Genomic DNA, 26,777 nt, shown 5'->3' on the forward strand with positions numbered 1-26,777 from the left:
GGTACTCGCGCCGGGCTGCGGTGCCCCCAATGGACCGCGGGACCCCTCGGGGGCTGCCCACGGGCGGGTGCCGCGGGGCCGGGAGCCCGGGGCCCAGCGGGCCGCCGGGAGGGCGCGGGGGGCGGCGGTCCCCACGCCCACGCGGGACCGCGGCGCTGTCCGCGGTGCCGACCCGGCGCTGTCCGTGGTGCCGCCTCGGCGCTCCCGCACCGGCCCCGGGGCAGAGCGGGCGCCCCCCGCGCGGGGCCGCGGTGCGGGGTGCGCCGGCCCCGTGTACCGGCCCCGTGCACCGGCCCCGTGTAGCGGCCCCGCGCCGGTGCCGCGCGGGGGGCGGGGGGGACGCGTGGCCGCGCGGGCTGCGGCGGCACCGGCACCGGCTGGCACCGGCGCGTGTTTGCGGCGCCGTCTCCGGCGAGCGAAATGCCACAAGCTGGTGCGGCGGCACCCGTGGGAGGGGGCGTGGGCGGCGCGGGACTGACTCAGGGGCCGCCATCCGCTCCCCCCGCCCGTGCCCCCCGCCCGTGCCTCGCCCGGGGCCCGCGGCACCCCGGCCGGGCACCCCCGGCATGCCCAAGGGAGAGGTTACCCACCCTGCGGGGGCTGCGGGTGCTGGTACCCAACTGCCCGGGGGAGCTGGGGACGGGGTGCGTGGGGGTCCGGGAAGGGATGGGTGGTGGAGGATGGAAGGAGGGACAGGCGGAGGGACGGGCAGGTGTAGGGAAGGAAAGGACAGAGGGACTGACACATGTGCGGAGAACATCTGGAGACAGATGGACGGATGGATGGGTGGGGGGTGGATGGAGAGGACAGGCAGACAGACGGACAGATGGAGGCAACGGCAGGTGATGGGCAGCTGGATGGTGGTGGGACGGGATGGACAGAGTTGTGGTTGGAGGAGGACAGATGGACAGGTGACGGACAGACAGGCAGATGATGGACAGATGGACGGGTGATGAACTGACAGAAGGGCAGCTGGAGGAGCAGATGAACGACTGGAGGGGTGGGGACAGGCCGGGTGGCTGCGAGCACCGATGGAGGGACAGAGGGAGAGAGGAAAGGACGTGGTGTGGGCAGCCAGGGGGAGGGTGACAGGAGGGACAGGGCTGTCCTGGGGGGGATGAAGGCCGGGGAGGGGCGGGGACGGACAGAGGACACAGCAAAGCACGGTGGGGTGGCACAGAGATGGCTCTGGGATGGCACAGCTGGAGTGGCCCAGGGGTAGCCCAACGGTGATCCAAGGGTGGTCTTGGCGTGTCCAGGCGTGGCCTAGGGGTGGCCCAAGCATGACCCAAGGGTGACCAAAACGTGGCCCCAGTGGGAGCACACCCTAGGGACACCAGGTGAGGAGGTGTCACACCTGGAGATGGCGGGGGGGGGGGGACCCGCGGGGGGTGTAGAGGTGGCACCGGGGGAGGGCTCCGTGCCGGGACAGCCCCTCTGGGGCGGACCCACGGATGACCGGGGCCGCTCCACCGGAGCCGCCTCCCGCGCCCCCCTAACGCCACGCCAGGGGCGGGGCCGGGCCGGGCCGCTCCGCCCGCCGGGGGTGGCCGCGGCATCGGGTGGCCCCGGGAACACGGGGAGCACCGGCGGCACCGGGGCGGGGAGAGCCCGGTCCCTCCCCGCCGGGCCGAGCGGGAGGCGGGTGAGCGGCGCGGGGATGCGGCGGGAGGAGCCACGGGGATGCGGAGGGGCCCGGATGGACCCGGATCGGCGGCGGGGATGGCGGGATCCGGAAGACGGGGGACGGAGGATCGGGGTGGCCGTGGGGCTGTAGGGCCTCCGGGGGCTGTGGGGCCCTGGGCTGGGGTCCGCACGGAGGCGGTGCGGGTGTCCCGGGCGGCGCGGGGGGGCCGCGCGGCGGGGCCGCGGGGCTGTGTCGGCCCCGGGGCCGTGGGGCAGGCTCGGGGCGCGGGTGCGGCGATGCCCCTCGGCTGCTCATCCCCGGGGCCACGTGCGTGTTCCCCCGAACACGTGCGCGGGCAAAGTTCCCGCGGCCGGGGCTGCCCCTGCTCCGTGGGGCGCGGGCGCTGCCCACCCTGCGGCACCCACCTCCACGGAGCCCAGACCCGTGGCAGCCCTGAGACCCCCCCCCCACCTGCCCCCCGTCACGGCTCAGGGTGAGCTGGGGGGACACAGCAGAGGCGGAGAGGAAGAAGGGAACAGAGTCACCAGAGCCAGGCACCCCTGCCCCACCCTGGACCCTCCTGCTCTTCCCGCGGGGGGCTCACCACTGTGAACCCTAGACCAGTGTGGCCAGGACACGCCAGTCTTGGCTTGGTGGCAGACGACACCCAAGTGCCTCGGGGTGTCCCAGGCAGAGACACTCATATCTTGGGGTGCCCCGATGCCCCCCGAGTGGGTACCGCGGCCGCAGCTCCCATTCTAGGTGGCTAAAAATAACGCGGTCCCCCCGGGCCGGCCCCCCCGATCTCGGCCAGGTTAATCTTTAGCCGCTGGACGCCGGTAATGAGGCTCATTATCCGACATTACCGCCGGCGGGGGACCGGGATAGGGACAGGGAGAAGCCCCGAACGCTGACACGGAGACACGGTGACGGGGGCCCCGGCGTGGTGGAGCCAGGCTGCGTGCGGGTGAGCAGGGCGGGGGGACACGGAGGACAGCGACGGGCGGGGAGTGACGTGGCCTTGGTGCCCGTGGCACCTGGCCGTGGGTCACACTGGTGACGCAGGGAGTCCCAGCTGCCTGTGTGGGGTGACCCGGTGTCACCCCCGGCAGGGTGACAATCCCCAGTGCAGCGCAGTGGTTGGGGTGGCAGCGTCCCCAGGAGACACGTCATGGTGCCCAGCAGTGTGAGGGGATCCCAGGAGGCACGACAGGGTCCCCGAGGGGCGGCAGGGCCCCAGAGGTGTGACAGTGTCCCTGAGAACCATGACAGGGTCTCCAAGGGAGGATCCCAGGGGCTGTGCTGGGGCGCCGGGGGGTGTGTCACCATCAAGGGGGGGTGTGCCACCATCCCCGTCAGCGTGCCTGCCTCCCCAGGGGCTGTGCCAGCGTCCCCAGTAGCTGTGCCAGGTTCCCAAGGGCTGTGCCAGGTCCCCAGGGGGGTGTGTTGGTGTCCCTGGGGGGTGGCACTATCCCCGGGGATTGTGCCAGTGTCGCCAGGGAGTGTGCCAGGTTCCCAAGGGCTGTGCCAGGTTCCCAGCAGGGGGGCAGTGTCCCCGGGGGGTGTGTGTGTGTTGTTGTGTTGTCCCCAGTGCACACACCAGGGTGCTCGGCAGCGTGCCAGTGTCCCCGTGGCTGTGCCAGGTCCCCGTGGGGTGCTGGTGTCCTCGGGGGGGGTGTTGGCATTCCTAGAGGTGTGTTATTGTCCCCGGAGCACGTACCAGGGTGCCCGGCAATGTGCCAGTGTCCCCAGGGCCGTGCCAGGTCCTGGGACGGGCCGGCACAGTGTGATAGGGACAGCACGGGGGGGTCCCGGTGCGGCGGGGGGACAGAGCCACTATCGGGGGGACCGAGGAGCTGTCAGGGGGACTGAGGTGCTATCGGGTGCTGGCAGCCCCGGGCATCCACGGGTGCTCCCGGGAGATTAGCAGGGGGTGTGTGTGGGGCTGTGGGGGTGCGCCCGGGCCACCCTGCCGGGGTTCAAACGCTGTGGCGGCGGTGACAGAGACAACAGGGGGCCCTGGCCTCGTGCAGGTGAGGGGTGCAGGAGGGGGGCCAGCGGGCATGGTTGTGTGTGCGTGCCTGTGAACATGTGTGTGTGTGCATGTGAACATGCGTGTGTGCATGTGAACGTGTGTGTGAGCATGTGAACATGTGTGTGCCTGTGAACATGTGTGTGTGTGCATGTGAACATGCGTGTGTGCATGTGAACGTGTGTGTGAGCATGTGAACATGTGTGTGCCTGTGAACAGGCGCGTGTGCATGTGAACGTGTGTGTGTGCACGTGAACACATGTGTCATGTGAACATTTGTGTGCCTGTGAACATGTGTGTGTGTGCATGTGAACGTGTGTGTGTGCACGTGAACGCGTGTGTGTGCACGTGAACACGTGTGTCTAGTGAACATGTGTGTGCCTGTGAATATGTGTGTGTGCATGTGAACGTGTGTGTGCACATGTAAACGTGTGGGCGCATGTAAACGCGTGTGTGCCTGTGAACACGTGTGCATGCCTGTGAACATGTGTGTGTGCATGTGAACATGTGTGTGAGCATGTGAACACGTGTGTCATATGAACATGTGTGTCATGTGAACATGTGTGTGTGCACATGTAAATGTGTGTGTGCGTGTAAATGCGTGTGTGCCTGTAAACACGTGCGTGTCTATAAACAGGTGTGTGCATGCAAACACACGTGTGTGCGCCTGTGAACAGCTGTGTGTAAATGTGAACACACGTGCGTGCATGCAAACATGTTTGCGCATATGAACAGGCGTTCACACACGTGAACTTGTGTGTGTGTGCCTGTACACGGGTGTACACACATGTAAACACGTGTGTATGTGCCTGTACACGGGTGTCACCCGCAGGCTCGGCGGAGACGCCCCAGGCCGGTGACAGCCCGTGCCGGTGGCTGCCCGGGCGGGTGCCATGGCGGGGGGCGCGGGGCTGGCCAAGCGCCTGGGCACCTTCGTGTCGGGGCTGCTGGAGTGCGGCGCCTTCTGCGGCATCATCTTCGGCTGGGCCTCCCTCGTCTTCGTCCTGAAGGAACAGGGCTACTTCTGGTGGCTGTGCCAGCCCTCCCCCACCAACCACACCGAGGGGCTCGGTAGGGAACCCTGCCTGTCCCTGTCCTCGTGTCCCCACTGTCCCGATGCCCTTATGTGCCCTGCGTGCCCGCTGTCCCTTTGCCTAAAGTCTCTGCTGTCCCCATGCTCACGTCTTTGCTGTCCCTACTGTCCTGATGCCCTGCAGCATCCTGTGTCCCCACTGCCTCCATGCCCATGTCCCTACTAGACCCCAGCCATGTCCCCGGTGTCCCCACATCCCCAGTGTTTCCCTGGGTTCCTGCTGTCTGCTGTTCCTGTGCCTGTGGGTCCCTGCGGGTCCCTGCATCCCCTCATCCCCGGTGTCCCCACACCCATGTCCCTGTGCCCCCATGTCCCCACGCCCCACTGACCGCCGTCCCCAGATTGCAGTGCGCAGGATGAGCAGTTCTCCCTGGTCTTCACCATCGGCTCCTTCATGAACAACTTCATGACCTTCCCCATGGGCGTCGTCTTCGACCGCTTCGGCACCCTGGCCGCTCGCCTCATCGCCATGTGAGCCCTGCGCCGGGGGGTAACGGGGGGCTGCTGAGAGATGGGGGGTACCCAAGTGTCCAGGCAGGATGGGGCAGGAAGGTCCTGATGGCACGAGGGGCACCCACGGGGCTGGGGTCACCGGTGTTCCTCAGGACCCCATCCCCACGTGTCACCGCTGTCCCCTCAGCTCCCTCTACGCCGGCGGGACCCTGCTCGTTGCCTTCTCCACTCCAGGTGAGACCCTGTGGGCAGGGGCACCCCAGCCCTGTGGGGGACCTGTTGGGGACCCCCCCTGTCCCTGCTGACCCCTGTGTCCCCAGAGCTGGCAGTGCTGCTCTTCCCGGCCATGTCCATGCTGTCGGTGGGCGGCATCCTCCTCATCCTCACCAACATGCAGGTGGGTTCCCCCAGCACCCCGACTCCCACCCAGCGACAGGGGCAACCTGCCTGGCACGGGGTGACCCTGATGGCATGGGGGGCTGTATCTCGGTGCCAGGTGGGCAACCTGTTTGGGAAGTACCGCTCCATCATCATCACCCTCTACAATGGGGCCTTCGACTCCTCCTCCGCCATCTTCCTCATCGTCAAGGTGGGCACAGGGCGGGGGGATGTGGCGGTGGCGGGCGAGGGTGCAGGGTGCCCCCAGGGGAGGGCAGAGCTGGGGACGATTGGGTGACATCTGGGGACATACTGGGGACACAGCTGGGGACACAGCCGGGGACATACGGGGGACAGAGTTGGGTCAAAGTTGTGGAAATACTGGGGACACAGTCTGGGACACAGCTGATCCACTGCTGGGGCCACATGTGGGGACAGACCCAGGGCCTGAGCAGGTGGCCACGGTGGCCAGTGGCAGCCTGTCCCTGACTCCATCTCTGTCCCTGTCCCCAGCTGCTGTACGCACAGGGGCTGTCCCTGCAAGCCATGTTCCTCTTCCTGGCAGCCTGCAGCGCCTGGCACCTGCTGCGCACCCTCTTCCTGATGCCACGCACCCGCATCCCCTACCCGCTGCCCCCCGGCTACGACTACGGGTACGGGGGGGGGGGGCTGAGTGTGCCCTGCTGGGGGTGGGTCCCACCCCGCGGGCAGCGGGTGACACAGGCACTGCCACAGGCTGCAATGCCCAGGGCGCTCCCGCTCCTACCGCACCTACGAGGAGAAGAGGCCCCCAGAGGAGAATGGCCCTGAGGAGACCCCCCTGGAGCCCCCTGTTCCTCGAGGTGCCGGGAGTGGGGATCTGGTCTTCAGGGGGCGGGGCTTGTCGGGGGGCGGGGCTTATCATGGGGAGGGGTTTGGCTCAATGGGCGTGGCTGCAGGGTGGGCAGGGTCTGTTATGCAGATGAAGGGGTGTGGCCCGTGGTGGGCATGGTTGGAGAATATATTAATAAGCAGGTGAAGGGGTGGAGCCTGGGAGTGGGTGTGGTGGTCAGAGGGTGGGCGTGGCACTACAGGTGATGGGGTGTGGTCATACAGGTGGATTGGGGGGGGGTTCCAGCGGGTGGGAGGGACAAGGTGCCTCAGCGGGTGGGTGGGGCCGGGAGGGGCGTGTTCCTGCATGCCCTGCCCTGATACCTGCGCAGGTGAAGCCACCCCCCCCGGGACGACGTTCCGGGCCTGCGTGTGCTCGTGGCTCTTCGCCTGGCATGTGGCCTGGCTCTCCGTCATGCAGCTGCGCCACTACCTGTTCATCGGCACCCTCAACCCGCTGCTCGAGCGCCTGTCGCACGGGGACTCCAACACGGGTACGGCACCGCGGGGGGCACGGCGGGCACCCCCGGGGCTGGCCCCCCACTTGACGCTGTTCTCCCCCCTCAGTGAGCACCTACACCAACGCCTTCGCCTTCACCCAGCTCTGCGGGGTGCTCTGTGCCCCCTGGAACGGCCTCATCCTCGACTGGCACAAGCGGGGCAAGCGCCACCGCCCCGAGGGTAACTGTCCTCGCTGCCCTGCTCCAAAGGGGGACCGAGCCCCCAGACCCCCCACCCCCAGCATAACCACCCCTTCTGACCCCCCCCCCGGGGGTAATCACCCCTCCAGCCCTGGGGGTGGTCTCTGTCCTCCCATGCCCTCATCTGGGCGGGTGACCGTGTGCCACCACCGCCGTGCCCGAGCCCCGCGGCACTCGGGGAGGGGGCCGTGTCCCCGTGGCCTGACCCCCATGCCCGCAGGTGCCCGGGGCGCGCTGGCAGACCTGCGGGCCGCGGTGGTGTCCCTGGTGGTGACGGTGGTGCAGTGCCTGCTGTTCTCCGTGTGCGCCGCCGTGCCCGTCCTGCAGGTGCAGTTCGCCACCTTCGTGCTGCAGGTGATCAGCCGCTCCTTCCTCTACGGCGGCAACGCCGCCTTCCTCGCCATCGCGTGAGTGCCAGGGCGTGGCCTCGGGGACGGGCTGGGGGTGGCAGGGGATGGTGGCAGGGCCATCGCGAGGGAGGCAGGGGACGGGGCGGTAGGGTTGGTGCAGGGGTGGTAAAGGGTGGTGATGGGGCTTGGAGTGCCAGGGGACAGGACGGCGGTGGCAGGGGAGGGGGTGGCGGTGTCAGGGCGGGGGTGGAAGGGGAGGGTGTTGGGGCTGGAGGGTGGGGGTGTCGTGGTGGTGGTGACAGAGGATGCTGGCAGTGTCGGGGAGTGGTAGGGAATGTGGTGGCAGTGGCAGAGGGTGCAGGCAGTGTCAGGGAGTGGCAGGGGACGTGGTGGTGGTGGCAGAGGGTGCAGGCAGTGGCAGGGAGTGGCAGGGGACATGGTGGTGGTGACAGGATGCTGGCAGTGTCAGGGAGTGGCAGGGGACGTGGTGGTGGTGGCAGAGGGTGCAGGCAGTGTCAGGGAGTGGCAGGGGACATGGTGGTGGTGGCAGAGGGTGCTGGCAGTGTCAGGGAGTGGCAGGGGACATGGTGGTGGTGGCAGGGGTGGTGGCACGGTTGGGGGTGTCAGAGGACAGGGTATTGTGGTGGCAGCACCAAAGAACAGTGTGTCAGAGTGGGGCTGTCAGGGGTCAGAGTGTCAGGGGGGTACTGGGAGGGTTGCCAGGGGCAGGGTGTTGGGGGGTGCCCGGCAGTGACGGGGGTGCCCGGCAGGTTCCCCCCGCAGCACTTTGGGAAGCTGTACGGGCTGGCCATGGCACTGTCGGCGCTGGTGGCCCTCCTGCAGTACCCCTGTGTCGCCCTGGTGCAGGGGCCACTCCAAGGGGACCCCTTCTATGTGAGTGCACCCTGAGGCCCCTCCCCGATGGGGGGGGGGGGCCTGCTCCATCGGGAATGGGGTGGCTGCTCCACGGGGTTATGGGGGTCCTGCTCTGGGGAGGGATGGCAGTCCTGATCCTGAGGGAATGGGGGTCCTGCCCAGAGAGGGATTGGGGTGCTGTCCTTCAGTGAGGTGGGACTCCTGCCCCATGGGGAAATGGAGGTCCAGCCCCGGGAGGGATGGGGATCCTGCCTCACACTAGGGTGGGGGTCGTGCCCCGGGGAAATGGGGGACCTGACCTAGCACAGGGGACTGGGGTGGCCATGGGGCTGGCCCAGGGGCTCCCCCTGGGTGGGGTCAGCCCCTCAGCCCCCTTCCCGGGCGCTCCCTCCTCCCCAGGTAAACGTGGGGCTCATCGCCGTGGTGCTGTTGGCCTTCGTCAGCCCCGTGGTGGTGGCCCGCGAGTGCCGGCGGCGAGCCAAGGAGCTGGAGGCAGCTGGCACGCCCCTGACAGCCCCCCCTGCCGCCGAGACCCCCACCGAGATGCCTCACTGAGCCCCGCACCTGCCAGGAACCCGGCACCCAGCACCCCGTTTTTGTACTGCCCTGGGGGTGCTGTGCCGGTGGGATGGGGGGGTTTGGGGGTAATAAACATCGCTGCCCCCTCCACCCGCCGTGCTGCTCCCCCAGCCCCCTCCCCAGGCCCCCTGCACACACAGACACGGCTCAGTGCACCTCTGCTTTACTGGGAAGGGAACTGGGGGGCCGTGGCAGCGCTGGGAGATCAGTACTGGCAGATGAAGGGGCGCAGCTGGAAGCAGGGGCGGCTGCGCCAGAGCCCGTCTGGGGACAGGGACAGTGCCATGGGGTGGACCCCAGAGCCCCTCTATAACCCTTCCAGTGGCCCCCAGTGCCCTGTAACCCCTCCCAATGCCTCCTATGCCCCTCCAAGTGCCCCCAGTACCCTGCAGCTCATTCCCAGTGCCCCCCCCAGTACCCCAAGTAACCCCGAACCCCCTCCCATTGCTCCCAGTAGCCCTATGCCCCCTCTCAGTGCCCCCCCATTGCTCCCAGTAGCCCTGAACCCCCTCCCATTGCTCCCAGTAGCCCTGTGCCCCCTCCCGGTGCCCCCCCGGTGCCCCAGGTAACCCTGAACCCCCTCCCATTGCTCCCAGTAGCCCTGTGCCCCCTCCTAGTGCCTCCCAGTGACCCAAGTAGCCCTCAACCCCCTCCCATTGCTCCCAGTAGCTCTGTGTCCCCTCCCAGTGCCCTCCCCATTGCCTCCAGTGGCCCTGTGCCCCTTCCCAGTGGCTCCCCCGCTGTCCCCAGTAGCCCCGTGCCCCCCGAGCCCGGGTGCCCGGCGTGGTGGGGGGGGGGGTGTGGATGCCCTCACCTCGGGTGCTGAGGGTGGTGCAGGTGGTGACAATGTGGTGGGGATAGGTGGGTCCCCAGTTGGCGTAGTTCCAGGGGCTGGAGTCCTCCCAGCATGACGCCCACTTCCCTCCCTGCCGTGGTGACATCTCAGCCCCCAGCGACAGCCCCCAGCATCCCACACCCAGCCCCTCTCCCCCCAAAACCAGCCCCAGCACCCCTACCCAGCTCCTCACCCCTCAAGACCCAGTCCCCATCCTGAGCATCCCATACCCTGGTTCATCTCCCAAAAACCAAGCCCAGCACCCAGCGTCTGGTACCCAACACCCCCCAGCCAGCCCCAGCACCTCCACCTAGCCCCTCACCTCCAAAAAGCAGCCCCAGCACTCCACACCCAGCCCCTTGTCCCCCCAGACCGGTGCCAGCCCCCCCCGGCCAGCCCAGGTGCCCCCCGGTGCCCCCTCACCTTGCAGCTGGTGACGGCCCCGATCCAGACGGCGATGTGGATGTAGGTGCGGGCCAGTTTCTGCAGCTTCTGGTTGCGGGAGGCGCTGTGCACGGAGGCCAGCTGGCCCCGGTACACATCCCGGCAGTACCTCTGCGGGACGGGCACAGCCTGGCACCGGGCACCCGCCGGCACCCACCCGCACCTCAGCACCCCCGCACACACCTCCCACCGCCACCTCCCGGCAGTGCCGCTGTGGGATGGCCATGGCCTGGCACCCCGGGACCCCCCGGGACCCCCGGTACCCCGTACCCCGCTGGCACCCAACCCTGCCCCACGTCCCCTCACCTGGGCACGCGAGTAGGTTCGCAGCCGCTTCACTACCGCGTAGCGGGGCTGCGGGATGGCCTCGGCCGCGGGCACCCCCTGGGGCTGGCGGGGGGGTGGAGGGCTGGCTAGAGGACAGGGCTGTGAGGGCTGGCACCGGGGTCCCTCTGCCGCCTGCTGCCAGCCCTGGGCACGCGGTGGCACTGGCGAGGTGGGCATGGCAGTGAGGTGACAGGGACTGAGGGTGTCCCCAGGACGTCCCCGTGGGCAGGTGGGGGCGTGGGGGGCACTCACAGGGGCAGGGGGACACTCACTGGAGTGGCTGGTGGGCACAGTGCCCAGCAGGGCCAGGGCGAGCAGCAGGCAGGGCCACATGGTGGGGAGACACGCAGGGACACTGGGGGACACCACCAGCACCCTCGGGAGATACCACAGCCCAGTCATCCTCCACCACCCTGGGGACACCCCCGTGGTCCAGAGCCCTTCTGCCCCTCTTGGTGACAACCCATCCTCCACACGTCTGCTCTGACACTGCCCGTGTCCCCACCGAGCCTCTGCCACACCCGGTGCCAACCCGTGATCCTCACCCCATTCTGCCTCTCCGTGCCCCATGCCCCTCCACCATCCCCTGTGCCACCCCCACCTCCCCCTGGCACCCCAGAGCCCCCCGTGTCAGCCTCAGGGACGTCCACCCCTACCCCCAGCCCCAGCAGCCGTGGGCTGAGCCCTCCCCATGCCCCTGTCCCCACTCCTCACCTGGTGGCTGGGGGGACCTGCCCCCTGTCCCCTTTATAAGGGTGACGGGGCCATATGTTCCCACCACAGCCTTGCGCCACCCCAGCCTGGACTTGGGGGCACCAGGGGCACACGGGGGGGCACTGGAGGGACACCAGGGGTGGGGGGAAAGCGGGGGCTGGGACCGCAGGGGTGGGGGCTGCTCGAGCCCGAGGGGTGGGTGTGGGTGTGTGGGGCACAGCATGTCCCGGGGGGGGTTGCTGGGGGTGCAGAGGGGTGCTGAGGGGATGTTGGGGTGCTGATACCATCTCCCGCCAGCCGTGCTTGCCCAAGGGCCATTTCCTCCCCAGCGGCTGTGGCCCCCCAAGTCCCGCCCGGCCGTTTGCCCACAGCCCCTCCTGACTCCCCCAGGTCCCCCCTTCCCCCAACTGACCCCCCTGACTGGCAGCTCAGCACCCACAGCTCCCCCAGGGCTTTGCATCCCCTCCTCTGCACCCTAAATCCCCATCCTCACCCCCATGCTCTGTGCACCCCCTTCCCCAGCAGCCCCCTGTGCCCCTGCACCCCAAACTCCCTGAGATCTTGTACTGAGACCACGCACCCCAAACTCCTAGCACTCTCTCTCCAAGCACCCTGCACCCCAAGCCCCCCCAGCCCCCATCCCTGTGCCCCTGCACCCCAAACTCTCAGAGCCCCCTCCCCATGCCCCTGCACCCCAAACCCTAAAAGCCCCCTGTGCCCCTGCACCCCAAACCCCCACAGCCCCCTCCCCATGGCCCTGCACCCCAAATTCCCAGAGTCTCTATGCTGAGCCCCTGTGCTCCAAACTCCTTCAGCACCCTCCGTGAGCCCCCTGCACCCCCCTTCCCTGGACCAAGCACACCCTGAGCACTGGCCAGGCGGGGTGTGGGCAGAACTTCCCCCCGGGTGTCACCCCCATGTCCCCCCCAGCATGTCCCCAGCAGTTGGTGGTCAGGAGTGTCACAGGGCTGCGGTTGGGGACACGTGTCCCTGTCACCAATATAAGGGTGGCAGCGGGCAGAGCCCCCCAGGACGCAGGTGAGGGGATATTGGGTTGCACTCAGTCCCTGGCTGCCAGGGTTGGGGGTCCTGGAGGCTGGCACGAGGGTCTCTGGGGTGCCAGGGGACATGATGGGGGACTGAGTGGCACAGGGTGCCCAGGGGATGGGGTTGGAAGTGGCACAGGGTGCCCAGGGGATGGGGACCATGGGGTTGGAAGTGAGGAACTGGTGACATGGTGGGCACAGGAGGGCTGGGATCGGTGGGGGTGACACTGGGGGCCACAGAGGGGATGGGGCATGGGGTGGCACTGGGATGGTGGAGGGACATGGGGATATGGGAGGGTTTCAGAGGGGATATGGGGAAGACCGAGTGACGCCGTGGGTGGCAAAGGAATGCTGGGGATGGCACAGGAGATGTGGGGAGGGTGGGATGATGCTGGGGGTGGCAGAAGGGCCATGGGGCTGTCCCCAGGGTGGCCCTGTCCCCAGGGCTGTGATATCTCCTGAGGGTGCTGGTGGTGTCCCCAGTGTCCCTGCGTGCCCCTTCACCATGTGGCCCCGTCTGCTGCTCACCCTGGCCCTGCTGGGCACTGTCCCCCCCAGCTGCTCCGGTGAGTGGCCCCCACACCCCCACCTGCCCGTGGAGACATCCTGGGAACAAATCCGACCCCGGGATGACACTGCTGGTGCCCCTAGGCCCTGCCAGCCCAGTGGCAGAGGAGACGGAGGAGGCGGTGGGGCTGGAGGTGCCTGAGGAGGCTGCTGGGGCCAGCGACACACAGACACTCAGCGTCCCCAGCGCACCAGGAGCCAGCACCCGCACCTACATCATGGTGCCCAGGTGCCGGACCTTCCGGCAAGCACAGGTGGGACGGGGTGGGTTGGGTGGGGGGTCAGGGTGGGGGGCTCTGGTCCCCCGTGTGACAGCCACGTCCCTGCAGAGTTTCTGTGCCTGGAGATACCGCGGGAAATTGGCCTCGATCCACAGTGCCAGCACCAACGCCTTCCTGCTGCGCCTGGTGCACCGGCTCAGCAACGCAGGCCTGGTCTGGATCGGTGCCGTCAGCGACCCCGCCGTAAGGACCCCTGCCCTGCGCCCACCAGCCCGGCCTTGGGGCACCCTGCCCCATCCCAGTGTCCCCACTGCCCACCCTGGGTGTCCCAGCCCCATTCCCAGTGTCCTCAGTGCCCACCACGAACGCCCCAACCCCACCCCGGTGTCCCTGGTACCCACTCTGGATGCTCCAGCCCTGTCCCAGTATCCCTAGTGCTCACCCTGGATGTCCCATTCCCACTCCATTATCCCTGGTGCCTATCCCGGGTATCCCACTGCCAACCCTGAGAGTCCCATTCCCATCCTACTGTCCCCAGTACACACCCCGGGTGCCCAGCCTGCCCTCCACCCCCCTGGGCACCCCATGCCCGGTGCCAGGGATCCACATGCCCTTCTACCTGGCAGACCCCGAGACCCCGCTGCCACTGGACTGACCAGAGCCACTGGGACTTCAGCCAGTGGTTGCCCGGGCACCCCCTGCCCGGCCACCACTTCTGCACCGCCCTCTGCACCAACAGTCAGTGGGGGCTCCAGGGGGGCTTTGGGGGGGCTGCAGGGGACCCCCTGCCCATGGTGGGGTTGGAGGGGAGGGTGCTGGGGCACCTCGGGCTGGGGAGTGACACCAGGGCATTGGGGTCTAGTGTGGGGTGGCTGGGGGGGTATGTCACTGGGGGGAGCTGGCATTGAGGGGTCAGTGGGTGATCCCTGGGGCTGAGGGGGTCCCTGGGGGTGGGGGTGCTGGTGGGTGCCAGGCTGACCCCCCCTCTCTCCCCAGACGCACGCTGGAGGAGCGTGAAATGTAAGAGGCGGTTGCCCTTCATCTGTGAGATATGAGGGTCTCAGCCCCCCAGGCCCTCTCTGGCCCGCCCTGCCACCGACCCCCACGTGGGGAGCTGCACCCCCTCTCTCAGAGCCCAATAAAGCCTCGGTGTCAGCACTCACCTGGTGTTTGGGAAGGGGTTTGGGGGGCTGGGGGCCTGGATGGGTGCTGGGAGCAGCCAAGGGGGGGGCAAGGGAGGGGTTTGGGGGTGTCCCCTGTTTCTTGCGTGGCCCCTGGGTGGGCAACGGGGGGGGACAGGGTCCCCTGCCCAGGGGCAGCAGTCTGACCCCCCCTCCCTCTGCTCCCACATCCCAACCCTGCCTGTCAGAGCCTCCCCATAACCAAGGTTGGACATGGGTGGGTGCTGTGAGCCACGGGTTTATTGTAGGGGGCTGCAGCCCCCCGGCATGGGGCCGGCGGGGAGCAGGGAGGTGCCAGAGGAGGGCGCGTGGGGGCACCATGGGGGCAAGGGACAGGGTACTGGGGACACTGGGATTGGAAATGGGCATGCGGGGTGGGCACTGGGGACAGTGGGATGGGGCTCAGTGTGGAGACTGGGTGGGTAGTAGGAGCCCGACGGGGGTCCCGGCAAGCCGCTCACCCAGCCGTGGGCTTCCCCTCAGTGGGGTAGGTGGCACCAGGGCTAGAGGCCGAGGGAGAAGGTGCCTGAGTCAGTGGACTGCTTGTCCCGACTGCAGCCCCCCAGTGCCCCTGGGGGACACGTCGTGGGGGTGGCGGGGGTCGTGGGCGCACCGGCCTCTGGCACCTGTGGGGCCGGGCACTGGGTTAGTCACTGTCCCACAGTCAGGGCACCCGGGGGGCTCAGGGACACTGCCCCCACTAGCCAGCCCTACACAGCCCCAGGCAGGGCCGATCGAGCCCCCCGGAGGTGACCCCATCCCCATGGCACCCCGGCCCCACGTCTGACCTCCTCGAACTTTCGGGCCTTGTAGTGCTCGGCGCCCTTCAGGAAGTTGAGCAGGATGATGTCGCACAGCACCGTGCCCTGGGGGCAGCGTCGTTGGGGTGGGGGGCCCCGTGCTATGGGGCACCCCCTGACCTCCCCACCAGTCCCCCACTGTCGCCCCGGGGCTGTGCTGTGCTCCCATGGCTACGGGAGGTGCCACCACGCCAGGGCTGAGAACGGCCACAACTCACCACACCGATGGAGGTGAAAGCCGCCACTGTGTTGATGAGGGTGGGGACGACGCCGAACTTCCCGGCCTGGGGGGTGCAGAGCCCCTGTCGGCGGAAGCCCCCTCCCCTGCCACAGACCCGCGAGCCCCCGGCCCCGCACGTACGCTGCCGTACACCAGGACATCGAAGCGGATGCCGAAGGCCTTGGTGAGGGTGCGGCGCTCGGAGCCGTCGGGCCAGCGGTAGTACCTGGCGTGCCTGCGGGGGCGTGGGGACACGGGGACACAGGGACAGGGGCACACGGGGCCGTGCCAGGCGGCGCACGCCCCTGTGCCGTGTGTGCGGCGGTGGCGGCACGGCCGTACCTGAAGTTGTAGCCGGGGGCAGGAGTCCGGGCCAGGCTGTCCAGGCGGGTGAAGGAGTAGTGGGGCAGGCAGCGCTCCCAGGCCCGGTCCAGGTCACACACCCACCCGATCTTGATCCCCAGTACTCCCCCCTGCCCCGGCCCCACATCAGCCACATGGCAACACAGACCTCTGTTCCCACAGTGTCTTGTTTCAGCAGCCTCACAGCCCCACATTCCCATGGCCTCGTGCTCTGTGTCCCACATACCCACATCCCTGAGTCCCCAAGTCTCACATTCCCATGTCTATAGACCCATCCCACGCCCCAAACCCCACGTGCCCACATCCATGCGCCTGTGTCCCCACGTCCCTCTGACCCTCCATCACCACATCGCCAAGTCCCACATCGCTACGTGTCCTGTGCTCCTGTATCCCCACGTCCTGTTCCCAACACCCCGCATCCCTGCATCCCGTGTCCCCATGTCATGCGTCCCCACGTCCCCATGTCCACGCATCCCCCCATCCTGTGTCTCACACCCCCACGTCCCACATCCCTGCATCCCCACATCCTGAGTCTTTGTGTCACCAAGTCCCACGTCTCCATGCCCTCACATCCCACCTACCTGTGCCCCCACGTCCCCACACTCTCCCTTTTCCCCCCCGTGCCCCCCATGCCCCCCGTGCCCCCCGTGCCCCCGCTCACGGTGGCGGCCAGCGCAGGGAAGTCCTGCCCGGCCAGGCGTGCCACGTCCCCCAGGCGCAGGATGGGGCACAGGGGCTGCAGCTGCGGGTGGAAGCGGCACCGGCCCAGCTCCACCCCACTGCCAGGGGGTGGCAGGTTGGTCCTGGGGACACGAGGGGACACGGGGGGACATGGAGGGATGCGCCTGTCCCTGTGTCAATACGTTCTGTGTCCCCCTGTTGCCATGTGTCCCCCCTCCCACGCCACTCACTTCTCAAAGCCGAAGAGCGGGAAGCGGATGCTGTTCTTGATGAGGAGGGTGAAGTTCTCGGCCTCCAGCATGATGGGGCTGGGGGAAAAGGGGTGACCCTGGGGACATGGTGGCCGGGCACGGCCCCCTCTCCTCCCTGTGTCTCCTCGTGTGCCCCCCGGCCCCACTCACACGTCAACGGTGTCCACCTCGGGCGGGCACCAGCCCTGGATCTCGCAGGTGCTCAGGGTCGCGTTGTAGGGGACACAGCGCCCCGTCAGCATCCCTGGGACCCCAGACCCACGTCAGCACCCCTGTGACCCCCCAACCCCTGCCAGCAACCCTGGGACCCCTGGACCCTTGTCAGCACCCCTGAGACATCAGATCTGTGTCAGTACTCCCAGGAGCACCTCTGGGAATAGAGATCCCTGTCAGCACTCCTGGGACCCTGAACCATTTGTTCCTCCAGACTCCCAGTTCCCTCATCAGCACCCTGGCACCCACAGCCCCCATGAGGGTCCCTCAGCACTGCCTGTGGTGGGACTCAGCCTCCGGCCTCCCCCTGGCCCCCTCAGCCCCCTGTTCCTGCCTGGGCTCTCATGGGGGTCCCTCACCGTCCCTCACAAGGGTCCCTCACCGTTGCTCATATTTGTACTCAGCCCCTGGCCCCCCCTCGTTCTCCTGGCCCCCTCAGCACCCCCGAGGGTCCCTCACCACTGCCCATGGTTGGGCTCAGCCTCTGGTCCCTCACGGCCCCCTCAGCCCCCAGTTCCCGCTGTGGTCCCTCACCGTTGCTCGTACCGAGACTCAGCCCCCATTCCTGCCTCCGCCCTCACGGGCGTCCCTCACCAGCCCTCACAGGGGTCCCTCACCATTGCTTGTACCAGGACTCAGCCCCCCATTCCTGCCTCAGCTCTCATGGGGGTCCCTCACCATAGCTCGTATCCAGACTCAGCCCTCAGCCAGCTCTGGTTCCCCTGGCCCTGTCAGCCCCCCTGAGGGTCCCTCACCACTGCCCGTGGCAGGGCTCAGTCTCCGACCCCACCCCGGACACTCAGCCCCCCTCAGCCGCCCATTCCCACCCTCATCATTGCTCGTACCCAGACTCAGCCCCCCGTTCCCCCCTGAGCCCTCACGGGGGTCCCTCACCATTGCTCGTACCCGAACTCAGTCCCCGTCTCCCCCCGGTCCCCCCGGCCCCCCCAGCCGTGCCCGTTCCCCTCCCCAGCCCCCCCGGGGGTCCCTCACCGTTGCTCGTGGCCGGGCTCAGCCCGCGGCAGTCCCGGTCGGCCGAGCAGCGGAACGCGGCTTCGCTCTGCGGGGCGGGGGTCAGCGGGCGGGGGGCTCGCAGAGGGGGGGTCCCCTCGAGCCCCCCCTGCCCGCCCCGCACCTCCGGGCACACGCCCTGCGCCTGGTCCTCGGTCCGGATCTGCTTGGTGACCACCACGAACACCGAGGTGCCCTGGGGGACGCCGCCGTCACCCGACCCGCGCCAGGGTGTGGCCCGCGCCCCTCGGCGGCCCCTCGCCCTCACCTGAGGGGGGGTGACGTAGTCGGCCGTGTCCAGCACCTGCCCCGCGTAGCGCCCCACGCCCTTCACCTTGGTGACCACGGAGGACTCGATGGCGGTGTCCCGCACCTGGTACGCTTTCTCGTGCAGGAACACCCAGCTGCGACGGCACCGCGGGTGACGCTGGGGACAGCCACCCCCGGACACTCCCCGGCACCCGCCTGCGACGCCCAGGACCTCCCGGAGCTGCCAGCACCGGCGGTGACTGCCGCTTGTCACCCCCCGCCGGTGGCCGCTGTCACCCCCTCAGGAGCAGCCGGTGACAGGGACACTCCCCCTCTGTCAACCACCGCTGCTGCTCTGTCCCTCGGTGTCACCCGCACTGTCCCCTTCCCCGTCGCCCGCCCGAGGTGTCGTCCTGGCTGTCCCCCTTGTGTCACCCGCGCCGACACCCTCTCTGCTCGCTGTCCCCACCATGTCACCCGCGCTGCCACCCTCCTGTCACCCGCACCGGCACACTGTCCCGGCTGTCACCACGGTGTCACCCCACTGGCACAACTCTCCCGGCTGTCCCCCTTGTGTCACCCCAGCGGCACACCTGAATTCCCGGCACTGACATACTTGTCACCCTCTCTCCCGTCCCTCCTCCGCCTTCTCACCCTCCGCTCCCGGCCTGGCCACCTCCTCACCCCGCACCCCTCCTCGCTGTCAACCCCCCATCGCCCTCGTCACCCCCGGGTGTCACCTGCAGCAGCAAGTGGCTGTCACACCCCGCGGAGCCGGGAAGGGGGTCCTGGGGGGGGGGGGAATCTCGGGAAAAGGGGTCCCGGGGGATGTTCCGGGGGGATGTCCCGGAAGTGCCGGGGGGGGCTCACCCGACGAAGTAGGCGAGGATGAGGAGCTGGACGCCGCGGTTGACGGCGCCCACCACCCAGCTCTTCACCACCACCGACTTGGTGGTCTCGTACGAGAAGAAGTCGCTCACCCAGCGGGTGCGGGGGCCCAGGGGGGACATGGGCGGCGCGGGGTGGGAGGGGGGCGGCCGGCGGCGGGGATGCGGGCAGGGCAAGGCAGGAGCGGAGGGTGATGCGGGAAGGGCAGGGCAGGGCAGCGGTGCGGGCAGTGAGGAGGGATGCGGGCAGGGCAGGGCAGGGCAGAGTGCGGGTGCGGGTGCGGGTGCAGGCAGGCGTGCAGGCAGGCGTACGGGCAAGGGTACGGGCAGGGGTACCAGCAGGACGCGGGGACCGGCAGGGTGTGGGCAGCAGCCCGCAGGGGTGCGGGCAGCCGGGGCGGTGCGGGCGGGCGGGCGGAGGCGGGGGCAGGGCGGGGGCCGGGGGCGGGGGCACAGCCCGGGGGGGCGGGAGGGGTCGCCCCCCCTTCGCGGGGAGATGGAGAAAGGGAGCAGGCGGGGTCCTGCCCGGGGGTCCCTGCGGTGGGGTCCCTCCTTTTGGGGTTCCCCCTCCGGACACCCGGGACCCCAACCCGCGTTGGGGTGCACGGAGGGGGCGGGGGGCACCCCACTCTGGGGGAGCCCGGTTTTGGGGGGGGTGGAACGACACACCCCCGCGGTGGGGGCGCGCAGGGGGGGTGCCCCGTGTGTGCGGCCCGCGGGTTTCGGGGGTGTCCCGCTCTGGGGGTCCGGTCCCCCCACTTTGGGGCGCCCCGGGTTTGGGGAGGGGGGTGGGTCCCCTCGCGGTGACGTCACGGGGCTCGCCCGGCGCTGTCCGGCATCGCCGGCCCTCCATCTCTGTGGTGCTGGGCGGGGCAGAGCGGCGGGCGGGGGAGCGGCCGCTCTGGCCCCGCCCCCGCCGCCTCTGTGGGCGGGGTCTTCCGGATGCGCCTGTCCTCCCCGCCGCCAGGGGGCGCCGGTGCTGCGTGGCGCGGAGCCATGGCGGAAGTGCCCCTCGACTTCCGGCGGCTGCGGTTCCGCGCGATTCGCGCTGCGCAGGCGGGAAAGGCGGCGGCGGTGCGGGGGGGGCCTGGGGGGGCACCGGGACCGGGGGGGGTCACCGGCGGGGTGGGACAGGCCTGGGGTCGGGGGTGGGCTCCGGGAGGAGGGCGGGGGACAGGCCTGGGGTCGGGGGGAGGCCCGGGGGGCGCGTGTGAGCTTAGGCCCCGGAGGGATTTGGGGTGCGGGGAGGCCGTTCCGGTGAAGAGAAGGACGGGTTGGGGAAGAGACCCATGAGGTGTGAGGGCACGCGGAGGGTGTCGGGGCGATACAGAGGTGGCCGAGGGGCGCAGAGGGTGGAACGTATGGGGAAGGAGTGAGAGGGGCCGGAGGTTGTCCAGGTCACCCCCCGTGAGTGAATCGTGTGCCATCCCGAGAGGCAGCGTCGGGGCGGGCGTGGGGGAAGTTTGAGGGGGCACAGGGTTGGTTTTGGGGGCGCTGCGGAAGGCAAGGAGGCTCCTCGGCGGCCCGGCTCACCCGCTGTCCCTCCCCGCAGCTGCTCTGACTGACCCCCGTGCCGCTACCCCGGGCATGCCGGGCTGGGGGGGCCGCTGAACCCCTCTGTGCGCTCGTCCCCGTCCCCTCCCGTGCCCCAGCAGCCTCGCAGCCGCCATGGCCGACACGCTGGAGTTCAATGAGATCTACCAGGAGGTGAAGGGTTCCATGGTGAGCCGGGGAGGGGGGCACACGGGGATGAGCCTGAGGGGTGGGAGGGGGGAGCGAACACTGCGTGGTGAGGAGCTGGGCGGGGGTTTGGGGTCCCTCCCGTGCCCCCCTCAGGCCCGGCTGTCCTGCAGAACGACGGGCGGCTGCGGCTCAGCCGGCAGGGCGTCATCTTCAAGAACAGCAAGACGGGGAAGGTGGACAACATCCAGGCCTCGGAGCTGGCCGAGGGCGTGTGGCGGCGCGTGGCTCTGGGGCACGGCCTCAAACTGCTCACCAAGAATGGCCACGTCTACAAGTACGACGGGTTCCGGGAGTCGGTGAGTCCTTGTTCCTGTTGCCTTGGCCCCGTCCCGGATCCAGCCGTGCTCCCTGTGAGCCCTGGAGCAGCTCTGCTCCCCTGTGTCTCCGTGCTGGGGGGCTGTGTCTCTGTGAGGGCTCTGAGCAGCGCCCGCCGGCATGTGATGGTTCCTGATGGATGTTCCCTCCCTCTTGCCCTGCCCAGGAGTTTGACAAGCTCTCGGATTTCTTCAAGGCCCACTATTGCCTGGAGCTGGCAGAGAAGGACTTGTGTGTGAAGGGCTGGAACTGGGGCACAGTGAGGTTTGGAGGTGAGTCCTGGCACCACCATGTCAGGGGCAGCTCTGAGGCCGTGGGGTGAGTTGTTCCCACCAGTGTGGCTGTTCCTGCCACCCCTGCCATACTCTTGGGAGCAGCTGCCTTTGGGGACTGCGGGGACATTTGCCATCCCAGGAGAGCGTAAGGTACCTGTGGATCACAAATCCCGGGGGAACATTGTGCAGACAGTGCTCAGCATGGAAGCTGTGAGCACCTGGCAGAGCTGCCGGTTCCCAAAGGAGCCAGGGGAGCTGGTGGATGTCCCCCCTGCTCTGAGACCAGAGGACATGGGCGCAGACAGTTTCTTACCTATTTCTAATCAGTGCCCATTTCCAGGGTTGCAGCCAGAAGGGAGAAAGCCTGGAGATTTGGGAGGGTGGGAACGCAGCAGGGAGAGCAGAGGCATTGGGGTTTTGGGAGAGGGGCTGACGTGTGTGTAGAACCCACCTTGTGGGGCACAGCTGTGACCCGGCCACGACGGCCCCCGCAGGGCAGCTGCTGTCCTTCGACATCGGGGAGCAGCCCGTGTTCGAGATCCCCCTCAGCAACGTGTCCCAGTGCACCACGGGCAAGAACGAGGTGACGCTGGAGTTCCACCAGAACGACGACGCCGAGGTCTCGCTCATGGAGGTCCGGTTCTACGTGCCGCCCACCCAGGAGGACGGCGTGGACCCCGTGGAGGTGCGCGGGGCTGCCGGGGAGGGGGTCGGGGTGGCGGCGAGGGCCCCTTTGTGATCCCGTCCCTCGCAGGCCTTCGCCCAGAACGTGCTGTCCAAGGCGGATGTGATCCAGGCCACCGGCGATGCCATCTGCATCTTCCGGGAGCTGCAGTGCCTGACGCCGCGCGGGCGCTACGACATCCGCATCTACCCCACCTTCCTGCACCTGCACGGCAAGACCTTCGACTACAAGATCCCCTACACCACCGTGCTGCGCCTCTTCCTGCTCCCGCACAAGGACCAGCGCCAGATGTTCTTTGTGGTGAGCGGGAAGGGGTCGGCCTTCCCTCGGGAAGAGGGGTGAGGGGTGGGTCAGGGGGATTCACCTCCTCGCCTCCCCTTCTCTTTCCAGATCAGCCTGGACCCCCCGATAAAGCAAGGCCAGACCCGATACCACTTCCTGATCCTGCTGTTCTCCAAGGATGAGGACATCTCCCTGACCCTCAACATGAACGAGTGAGCTGCCCTGCTGCCAGGCCGCTTCCCAGGCCCCCCAGCCCAGATCCTGAGGGAAATACCAAGCCCCTGGCGTCCTGTTCTCACCTCTGCCCTCCTGGCTGTGCAGGGAGGAGGTGGAGAAGCGCTTCGAGGGGCGGCTCACCAAGAACATGTCAGGGTCCCTCTACGAGATGGTCAGCCGGGTGATGAAGGCGCTGGTGAACCGCAAGATCACCGTGCCCGGAAACTTCCAGGGGTGAGTGGCTGCAGGGCCAGTCCCTCTCTTTCCCTGCCATTCCCATGGCCGTGGGGAAGGGGCTCTGTGTGATTTGTGCCAGGAAGCAGGGCTGCTGGTTCCTTTGGCTGCAAGGGCGGGCACGGGGAGAGCGTTTGTCCCTGCGGGTGCTGGACAGCCACATTTGCCTCACAGACACTCCGGAGCCCAGTGCATCACCTGCTCCTACAAGGCCAGCTCGGGGCTGCTGTACCCGCTGGAGAGGGGCTTCATCTACGTGCACAAGCCGCCCGTGCACATCCGCTTCGACGAGATCTCCTTCGTCAACTTCGCCCGCGGCACCACCACCACCCGCTCCTTCGACTTCGAGATTGAGACCAAGCAGGGCACGCAGTACACCTTCAGCAGCATAGAGAGGTGGCTCTGGGCTCTGGGCTGTGGGGCCGGTCTGGCCGTGCTCACTGGGGCTCCCTGGCAGCCCAGGCCTGACCGTCGTCTCTCCCGCAGGGAGGAGTACGGGAAGCTCTTCGACTTTGTCAATGCCAAGAAGCTGAACATCAAGAACCGGGGGCTGAAGGAGGTACCTGCCGTGCGGGGCCTGCCTTCACCCGAAATCCGGCTGCTTTTCCCTCCTTTTTTCACCTCTCTTTTCTCTCCTTGCCCTTGTAGAGGAAAAAGGTCCGTGCGATATCCCTTCCTCTTTCTCCTCCTCCTCCTGGTGCAGGTTTCCTGTGCATGGCTGTGGTGGTCCTTGACTAACCCAGTTAACCCCAGCGTGGTGTGCGAGGGCCCCCCTAACCCACATAACTGCTCTGCCCCTCTCTCCGGGGCCCTCATGGTGGGGAAGGAGGGGACATGTCTGTGTCCATCCTCCACCCTGTGCGTGCCCAGGGCCATGCCAGGGGCTGTGTTCCAGAGTGGGGGGTGTGCAGGGTGTGCTCAGGGAGCAGCTCTCATCCCACCTCTCCACAGGGAATGAAGCAGAGCTACGATGAATACGCTGACTCTGATGAGGACCAGCACGATGCCTACTTGGAGAGGATGAAGGAGGAGGGCAAAATCCGGGAGGAGAACGCCAACGACAGCAGCGATGGATCTGGGGAGGAGACAGGTGAGGGCTGGGGCTGCAGGAGACTGGGGGGGGGGGCTGGTGTTGTGCTCTGGCTCCTTTCCCTCATGATTATCTGATGTGCTGATCCCTTGCTCTCTCCTCCAGATGAGTCCTTCAACCCTGGAGAAGAGGATGATGATGTGGCTGAAGAGTGAGTAGAGGCTGGGCAGGGCTCTGTCCAGAAGGGCCTTAGGAAGGTGCTGTTGGGGGATGCTCCCAGCACGACTGGGATCGCCTCGTATAGCCCTGGATTTGGGAATGTTGGGCAGCAGAGGCAGTTCTGGGCTCACTCTGTTGTAACACCATTAGGCAGTGTGAGAGAGTTCCAGAAGGAATCAGGGGCTCCTGGGGAGGCCTTGGCTGCTCTGGCCAGGAAAGAGAACGGCGGGAGGAGGGCAAAAGCCCTGGGCTGGGGCAAGGGTAGGTGGGGGCCATGGTCCCTGCAGCAGCGTGGTGGGAGCTGGGGGGGCTGGGAGCTGAGCCCTGAACGTCCAGGAAGCGGAACACGGTGAGCCACGTTCGTGGAAGGCGATTCCCCCGAGGGCTGTTAACAGGAGCACACGGCAGCTCCGGCCCGGGAAGTCCCTGGGGGCAGGTCTGGCTGCCGGCCGGGCGCTGAGGCCGCTGCCCCCCGCGCAGGTTCGACAGCAACGCCTCGGCCAGTTCCTCCAGCGGCGACGGCGACAGCGACCGCGACGACAAGAAACCCGCCAAGAAGGCCAAGATCGTCAAGGACCGCAAGCCCCGCAAGAAGCAGCAGGAGGTGAGGGGCTGCTGCACTGCTGGGGGGCTGCAGAGGCGAGCGGGGTGCCAGGGTGCTGGGTGTGGAGTGCATTGGGGCTCCATGAGTGTTCTTGATCTCCTAGAGCAAGAAGGGGAAGGACCCCAACGCTCCCAAGCGCCCGATGTCGGCGTACATGCTCTGGCTGAACGCCAACCGGGAGAAGATCAAGTCGGACCACCCTGGCATCAGCATCACCGACCTGTTCAAGAAGGCCGGGGAGCTCTGGAAGGCCATGTCCAAGGAGAAGAAGGAGGTGAGGGAGGGGAGGACTGGGCTGCTCCCCTGGGTGGCAGAGCTGGGCCTGGTCTGGGAGGAGAGACTGGATGTGGGGGACCCTTCCTTGCTCCTGGGAGGAGTTGGGAAGGGGAAGGGATATCCTCGGGCTGGGTGATCAGAGATGGAGAGGGATGAGGTGGGATGTGGGGTGGGTGCTGGGGATGGGTGGGTGGAGGAGGAGGGAAGGCCCTGCTGCCCCTGCTCTCTGGTCACAGGAGTGGGATCGGAAGGCAGAAGATGCCAGGCGGGACTATGAGAAGGCCATGAAGGAGTACAGTGTGGGCAGCAAGGCCGACAGCCACAGGGGGTGAGTGTGCTGGGCAAGGGGCTGGCTTGGCCCCCCAAAATTGGGCTATTCACCAGTGCCTTGCCAGAGCTGGGGGGCTGCCAGCCAGGTGACACTGCTCCTCTCCCCACATGGCACAGGGAGAGGTCAAAGAAGAAGAAGAAGAAGCAGGAGAAGCAGATGAAGGGGAAAGGGGACAAGAAAGGTGCCACCTCCAAGTCCTCGTCCTCCAAGTCCCCGGCCAAGAGCATGAGCGACAGCTTCAAGAGCAAGGAGTTTGTGTCCAGCGACGAGAGCTCCTCTGCAGAGAGCAAGAAGGAGGTAGAGGGGAACAACCTGGTGGTCTCCGCAGGGGCTGGGCCCCTCTCCTACCTTGTGTCTGTAGTACACAGTCACATCCCTCGGGGGGGTGTCCTCAAGTCACCACCATCACCCTGTCCCCAGTGTGGGGGCACAGGAGAGATGGAAGAGTGGGGGCTGCTGCCCTTCCTTCACTGTCCCCCGCTGATCTCCTTGTGCCCTGCCTGCAGGACTCGGAGGAGGAGGGGGCTGCCAGCCCACCCCCCAGCTCGGAGGACTCGGCGTCCGGCTCGGATTAGCCCCATCCCGGCTGGCTCCAGGCTGGTTCCCAGGTCGGCGAGAGGACTGGGCGGGCCGGCCCCGCGGCAGAGACCGGGGTCCCGGGCTCGGGATGGCTCCCACTGGGAGCAGGGCTGGGGGGCCCTCATCCCCCCCATCGCCCCGTGCCTGGCTGGGGGTGCGAGACCTCGTGGTGGCAGGAGGTGCCGGAGGCTCCTCAGTGCCCCCTCACCCCTGTTCCCCATCAATTTATTTTTTTTAAACACTCGGGTTTCTTTCCTTTTCTTTCCTTCACTCGTTGATTTTTTTGGTGGTGTTTTTTTTTTTTTTTTTTTGTATTTTGGGTCTGTTCACATGGCAACTTGGATTGAATAAAAAAACCCCGCCGAGGGCGTCTGTGTGGGTGCGGGGCCGGCTCCCCCCATCCCTCCTTCCTTCCCGCAGCCATCCGGGAGCTTGTTCCCCTCCTTGAACCGCTTCCAGGGCTGACCTCACTCTCTCCCCACCCTCCATTAGCGGCCCCCAGCCCCTGCTCAGCCATCAGGGCTCCTAATTACAGCCCCTCGCTCGATCCTGATGCCATTTGGGGGTTTTTCCATCTCCCTCATGAGTGGGTTGATCCGATTAAGTCCCTTTTCCCCTCCGGTGTTTGATTGCGGGCAGTTCCCGGTCTGGAACCAGCCCCGGGGGGACCCCATGCCTGCCTGTTCCCCTGCTTTCCACCGCCTTTACTGGCACCGCTGGGATGATGCTGCGGGGAAGCAGGAGCCCCCCGGGTCCCTTGTGCTCCCCCCGGGGCCGAAGCGGCGGGTTCACGGTGGGCACAACGGACCCCCAAGTGGAGTTGTGGGGCGCTGTTGGCATGGCAACCCACCTCAATGGTCGTTGCTGCCACTCTGGCGGCAGGCCCCACTGTTGGGAGGACCCCCGGAATGGGATAATTTACAGCGGGGGGGGTCCATAGGGTGTCCAGGGGGTCCTGGCCTGCTGTCCCTGCGCCCTGGGGGTCATTTGGGGGTTCCTGGAGGTCTCTAAGGTGTCCC

The 26,777-nt window shown here is 67.7% G+C and overlaps 5 protein-coding genes across 8 annotated transcripts; 3 read left to right on the forward strand and 2 right to left on the reverse strand.

The window, feature by feature from the left end:
* The first annotated feature begins 1,542 nt into the window (after positions 1-1,542).
* Positions 1,543-9,049, forward strand: SLC43A3 (solute carrier family 43 member 3). Of its 3 annotated transcripts, none has more exons than XM_032690947.1 (13): positions 1,543-1,645; positions 4,492-4,730; positions 5,094-5,223; positions 5,393-5,439; positions 5,526-5,602; positions 5,702-5,794; positions 6,097-6,236; positions 6,319-6,425; positions 6,786-6,947; positions 7,021-7,134; positions 7,375-7,561; positions 8,275-8,398; positions 8,780-9,049. In XM_032690947.1, the coding sequence occupies exons 2-13, from the start codon at positions 4,553-4,555 to the stop codon at positions 8,933-8,935; spliced, it is 1,515 nt and encodes a 504-aa protein (XP_032546838.1). In that variant the 5' UTR covers positions 1,543-1,645; positions 4,492-4,552; the 3' UTR covers positions 8,936-9,049. The 3 variants fall into 3 exon arrangements, with proteins under 3 accessions (XP_032546838.1, XP_032546836.1, XP_032546837.1); XM_032690945.1 differs by lacking the exon at positions 1,543-1,645 and adding an exon at positions 2,066-3,660; XM_032690946.1 differs by lacking the exon at positions 1,543-1,645 and adding an exon at positions 2,066-2,594.
* A 57-nt stretch (positions 9,050-9,106) lies between these two features.
* Positions 9,107-11,597, reverse strand: LOC116787976 (proteoglycan 3-like). Its single transcript, XM_032690177.1, has 7 exons — positions 11,587-11,597; positions 11,288-11,401; positions 10,814-10,920; positions 10,545-10,651; positions 10,218-10,349; positions 9,774-9,885; positions 9,107-9,223 (listed from the first exon to the last, which is right to left on the reverse strand). The coding sequence occupies exons 1-7, from the start codon at positions 11,595-11,597 to the stop codon at positions 9,165-9,167; spliced, it is 642 nt and encodes a 213-aa protein (XP_032546068.1). The 3' UTR covers positions 9,107-9,164.
* Positions 11,598-12,880: 1,283 nt separating this feature from the next.
* Positions 12,881-14,168, forward strand: LOC116787977 (proteoglycan 3-like). Its single transcript, XM_032690178.1, has 4 exons — positions 12,881-13,146; positions 13,222-13,356; positions 13,740-13,851; positions 14,110-14,168. The coding sequence occupies exons 1-4, from the start codon at positions 12,955-12,957 to the stop codon at positions 14,166-14,168; spliced, it is 498 nt and encodes a 165-aa protein (XP_032546069.1). The 5' UTR covers positions 12,881-12,954.
* Positions 14,169-14,514: 346 nt separating this feature from the next.
* On the reverse strand, positions 14,515-19,132 carry P2RX3 (purinergic receptor P2X 3). Its single transcript, XM_032690950.1, has 12 exons — positions 18,953-19,132; positions 18,102-18,237; positions 17,958-18,029; positions 17,816-17,882; positions 16,760-16,853; positions 16,589-16,666; positions 16,339-16,480; positions 15,657-15,787; positions 15,456-15,549; positions 15,313-15,378; positions 15,083-15,160; positions 14,515-14,920 (listed from the first exon to the last, which is right to left on the reverse strand). The coding sequence occupies exons 1-12, from the start codon at positions 19,090-19,092 to the stop codon at positions 14,798-14,800; spliced, it is 1,221 nt and encodes a 406-aa protein (XP_032546841.1). The 5' UTR covers positions 19,093-19,132; the 3' UTR covers positions 14,515-14,797.
* An 812-nt stretch (positions 19,133-19,944) lies between these two features.
* Positions 19,945-26,130, forward strand: SSRP1 (structure specific recognition protein 1). 2 transcript variants are annotated; one of them, XM_032690895.1, is made up of 18 exons: positions 19,963-20,043; positions 20,522-20,691; positions 20,823-21,008; positions 21,194-21,299; positions 21,797-21,987; positions 22,057-22,287; positions 22,378-22,481; positions 22,591-22,719; positions 22,894-23,115; positions 23,206-23,278; positions 23,368-23,376; positions 23,671-23,809; positions 23,915-23,960; positions 24,449-24,572; positions 24,676-24,846; positions 25,085-25,176; positions 25,296-25,476; positions 25,686-26,130. In XM_032690895.1, the coding sequence occupies exons 2-18, from the start codon at positions 20,638-20,640 to the stop codon at positions 25,752-25,754; spliced, it is 2,127 nt and encodes a 708-aa protein (XP_032546786.1). In that variant the 5' UTR covers positions 19,963-20,043; positions 20,522-20,637; the 3' UTR covers positions 25,755-26,130. The 2 variants fall into 2 exon arrangements, with proteins under 2 accessions (XP_032546787.1, XP_032546786.1); XM_032690896.1 differs by lacking the exon at positions 23,368-23,376 and having other exon boundaries at positions 19,945-20,043; positions 25,686-26,126.
* The last annotated feature ends 647 nt before the right edge of the window (positions 26,131-26,777 follow it).

The sequence above is a fragment of the Chiroxiphia lanceolata genome, chromosome 6 (assembly GCF_009829145.1).
Source record: "Chiroxiphia lanceolata isolate bChiLan1 chromosome 6, bChiLan1.pri, whole genome shotgun sequence".
Taxonomy (NCBI): domain Eukaryota; kingdom Metazoa; phylum Chordata; class Aves; order Passeriformes; family Pipridae; genus Chiroxiphia; species Chiroxiphia lanceolata.

What these genes read in the sequence shown, in the direction of transcription:
- SLC43A3 (XM_032690947.1), top strand. Translation starts at nt 4,553, where the DNA reads ATGGCGGGGGGCGCGGGGCTGGCCAAGCGCCTGGGCACCTTCGTGTCG. An exon ending in TCATCCTCACCAACATGCAG is followed by an intron (nt 5,603 to 5,701) that starts GTGGGTTCCCCC and finishes TCTCGGTGCCAG; the next exon opens with GTGGGCAACCTGTTTGGGAA. An exon ending in TCCAAGGGGACCCCTTCTAT is followed by an intron (nt 8,399 to 8,779) that starts GTGAGTGCACCC and finishes CCTCCTCCCCAG; the next exon opens with GTAAACGTGGGGCTCATCGC.
- LOC116787976 (XM_032690177.1), bottom strand. An exon ending in GAACCTACTCGCGTGCCCAG is followed by an intron (nt 10,350 to 10,544) that starts GTGAGGGGACGT and finishes CCCGTCCCGCAG; the next exon opens with AGGTACTGCCGGGATGTGTA. An exon ending in GGGCCGTCACCAGCTGCAAG is followed by an intron (nt 9,886 to 10,217) that starts GTGAGGGGGCAC and finishes TCACCACGGCAG; the next exon opens with GGAGGGAAGTGGGCGTCATG.
- LOC116787977 (XM_032690178.1), top strand. Translation starts at nt 12,955, where the DNA reads ATGACACTGCTGGTGCCCCTAGGCCCTGCCAGCCCAGTGGCAGAGGAG. An exon ending in GGACCTTCCGGCAAGCACAG is followed by an intron (nt 13,147 to 13,221) that starts GTGGGACGGGGT and finishes ACGTCCCTGCAG; the next exon opens with AGTTTCTGTGCCTGGAGATA. An exon ending in GTGCCGTCAGCGACCCCGCC is followed by an intron (nt 13,357 to 13,739) that starts GTAAGGACCCCT and finishes TCTACCTGGCAG; the next exon opens with ACCCCGAGACCCCGCTGCCA.
- P2RX3 (XM_032690950.1), bottom strand. Translation starts at nt 19,092, where the DNA reads ATGTCCCCCCTGGGCCCCCGCACCCGCTGGGTGAGCGACTTCTTCTCG. An exon ending in ATCCTCGCCTACTTCGTCGG is followed by an intron (nt 18,238 to 18,952) that starts GTGAGCCCCCCC and finishes GTGCCGTCGCAG; the next exon opens with CTGGGTGTTCCTGCACGAGA. An exon ending in GAGCCCGGCCACGAGCAACG is followed by an intron (nt 16,854 to 17,815) that starts GTGAGGGACCCC and finishes CTGGGGTCCCAG; the next exon opens with GGATGCTGACGGGGCGCTGT.
- SSRP1 (XM_032690895.1), top strand. Translation starts at nt 20,638, where the DNA reads ATGGCCGACACGCTGGAGTTCAATGAGATCTACCAGGAGGTGAAGGGT. An exon ending in ACGGCGTGGACCCCGTGGAG is followed by an intron (nt 21,988 to 22,056) that starts GTGCGCGGGGCT and finishes CGTCCCTCGCAG; the next exon opens with GCCTTCGCCCAGAACGTGCT. An exon ending in AGCGCCAGATGTTCTTTGTG is followed by an intron (nt 22,288 to 22,377) that starts GTGAGCGGGAAG and finishes TTCTCTTTCCAG; the next exon opens with ATCAGCCTGGACCCCCCGAT.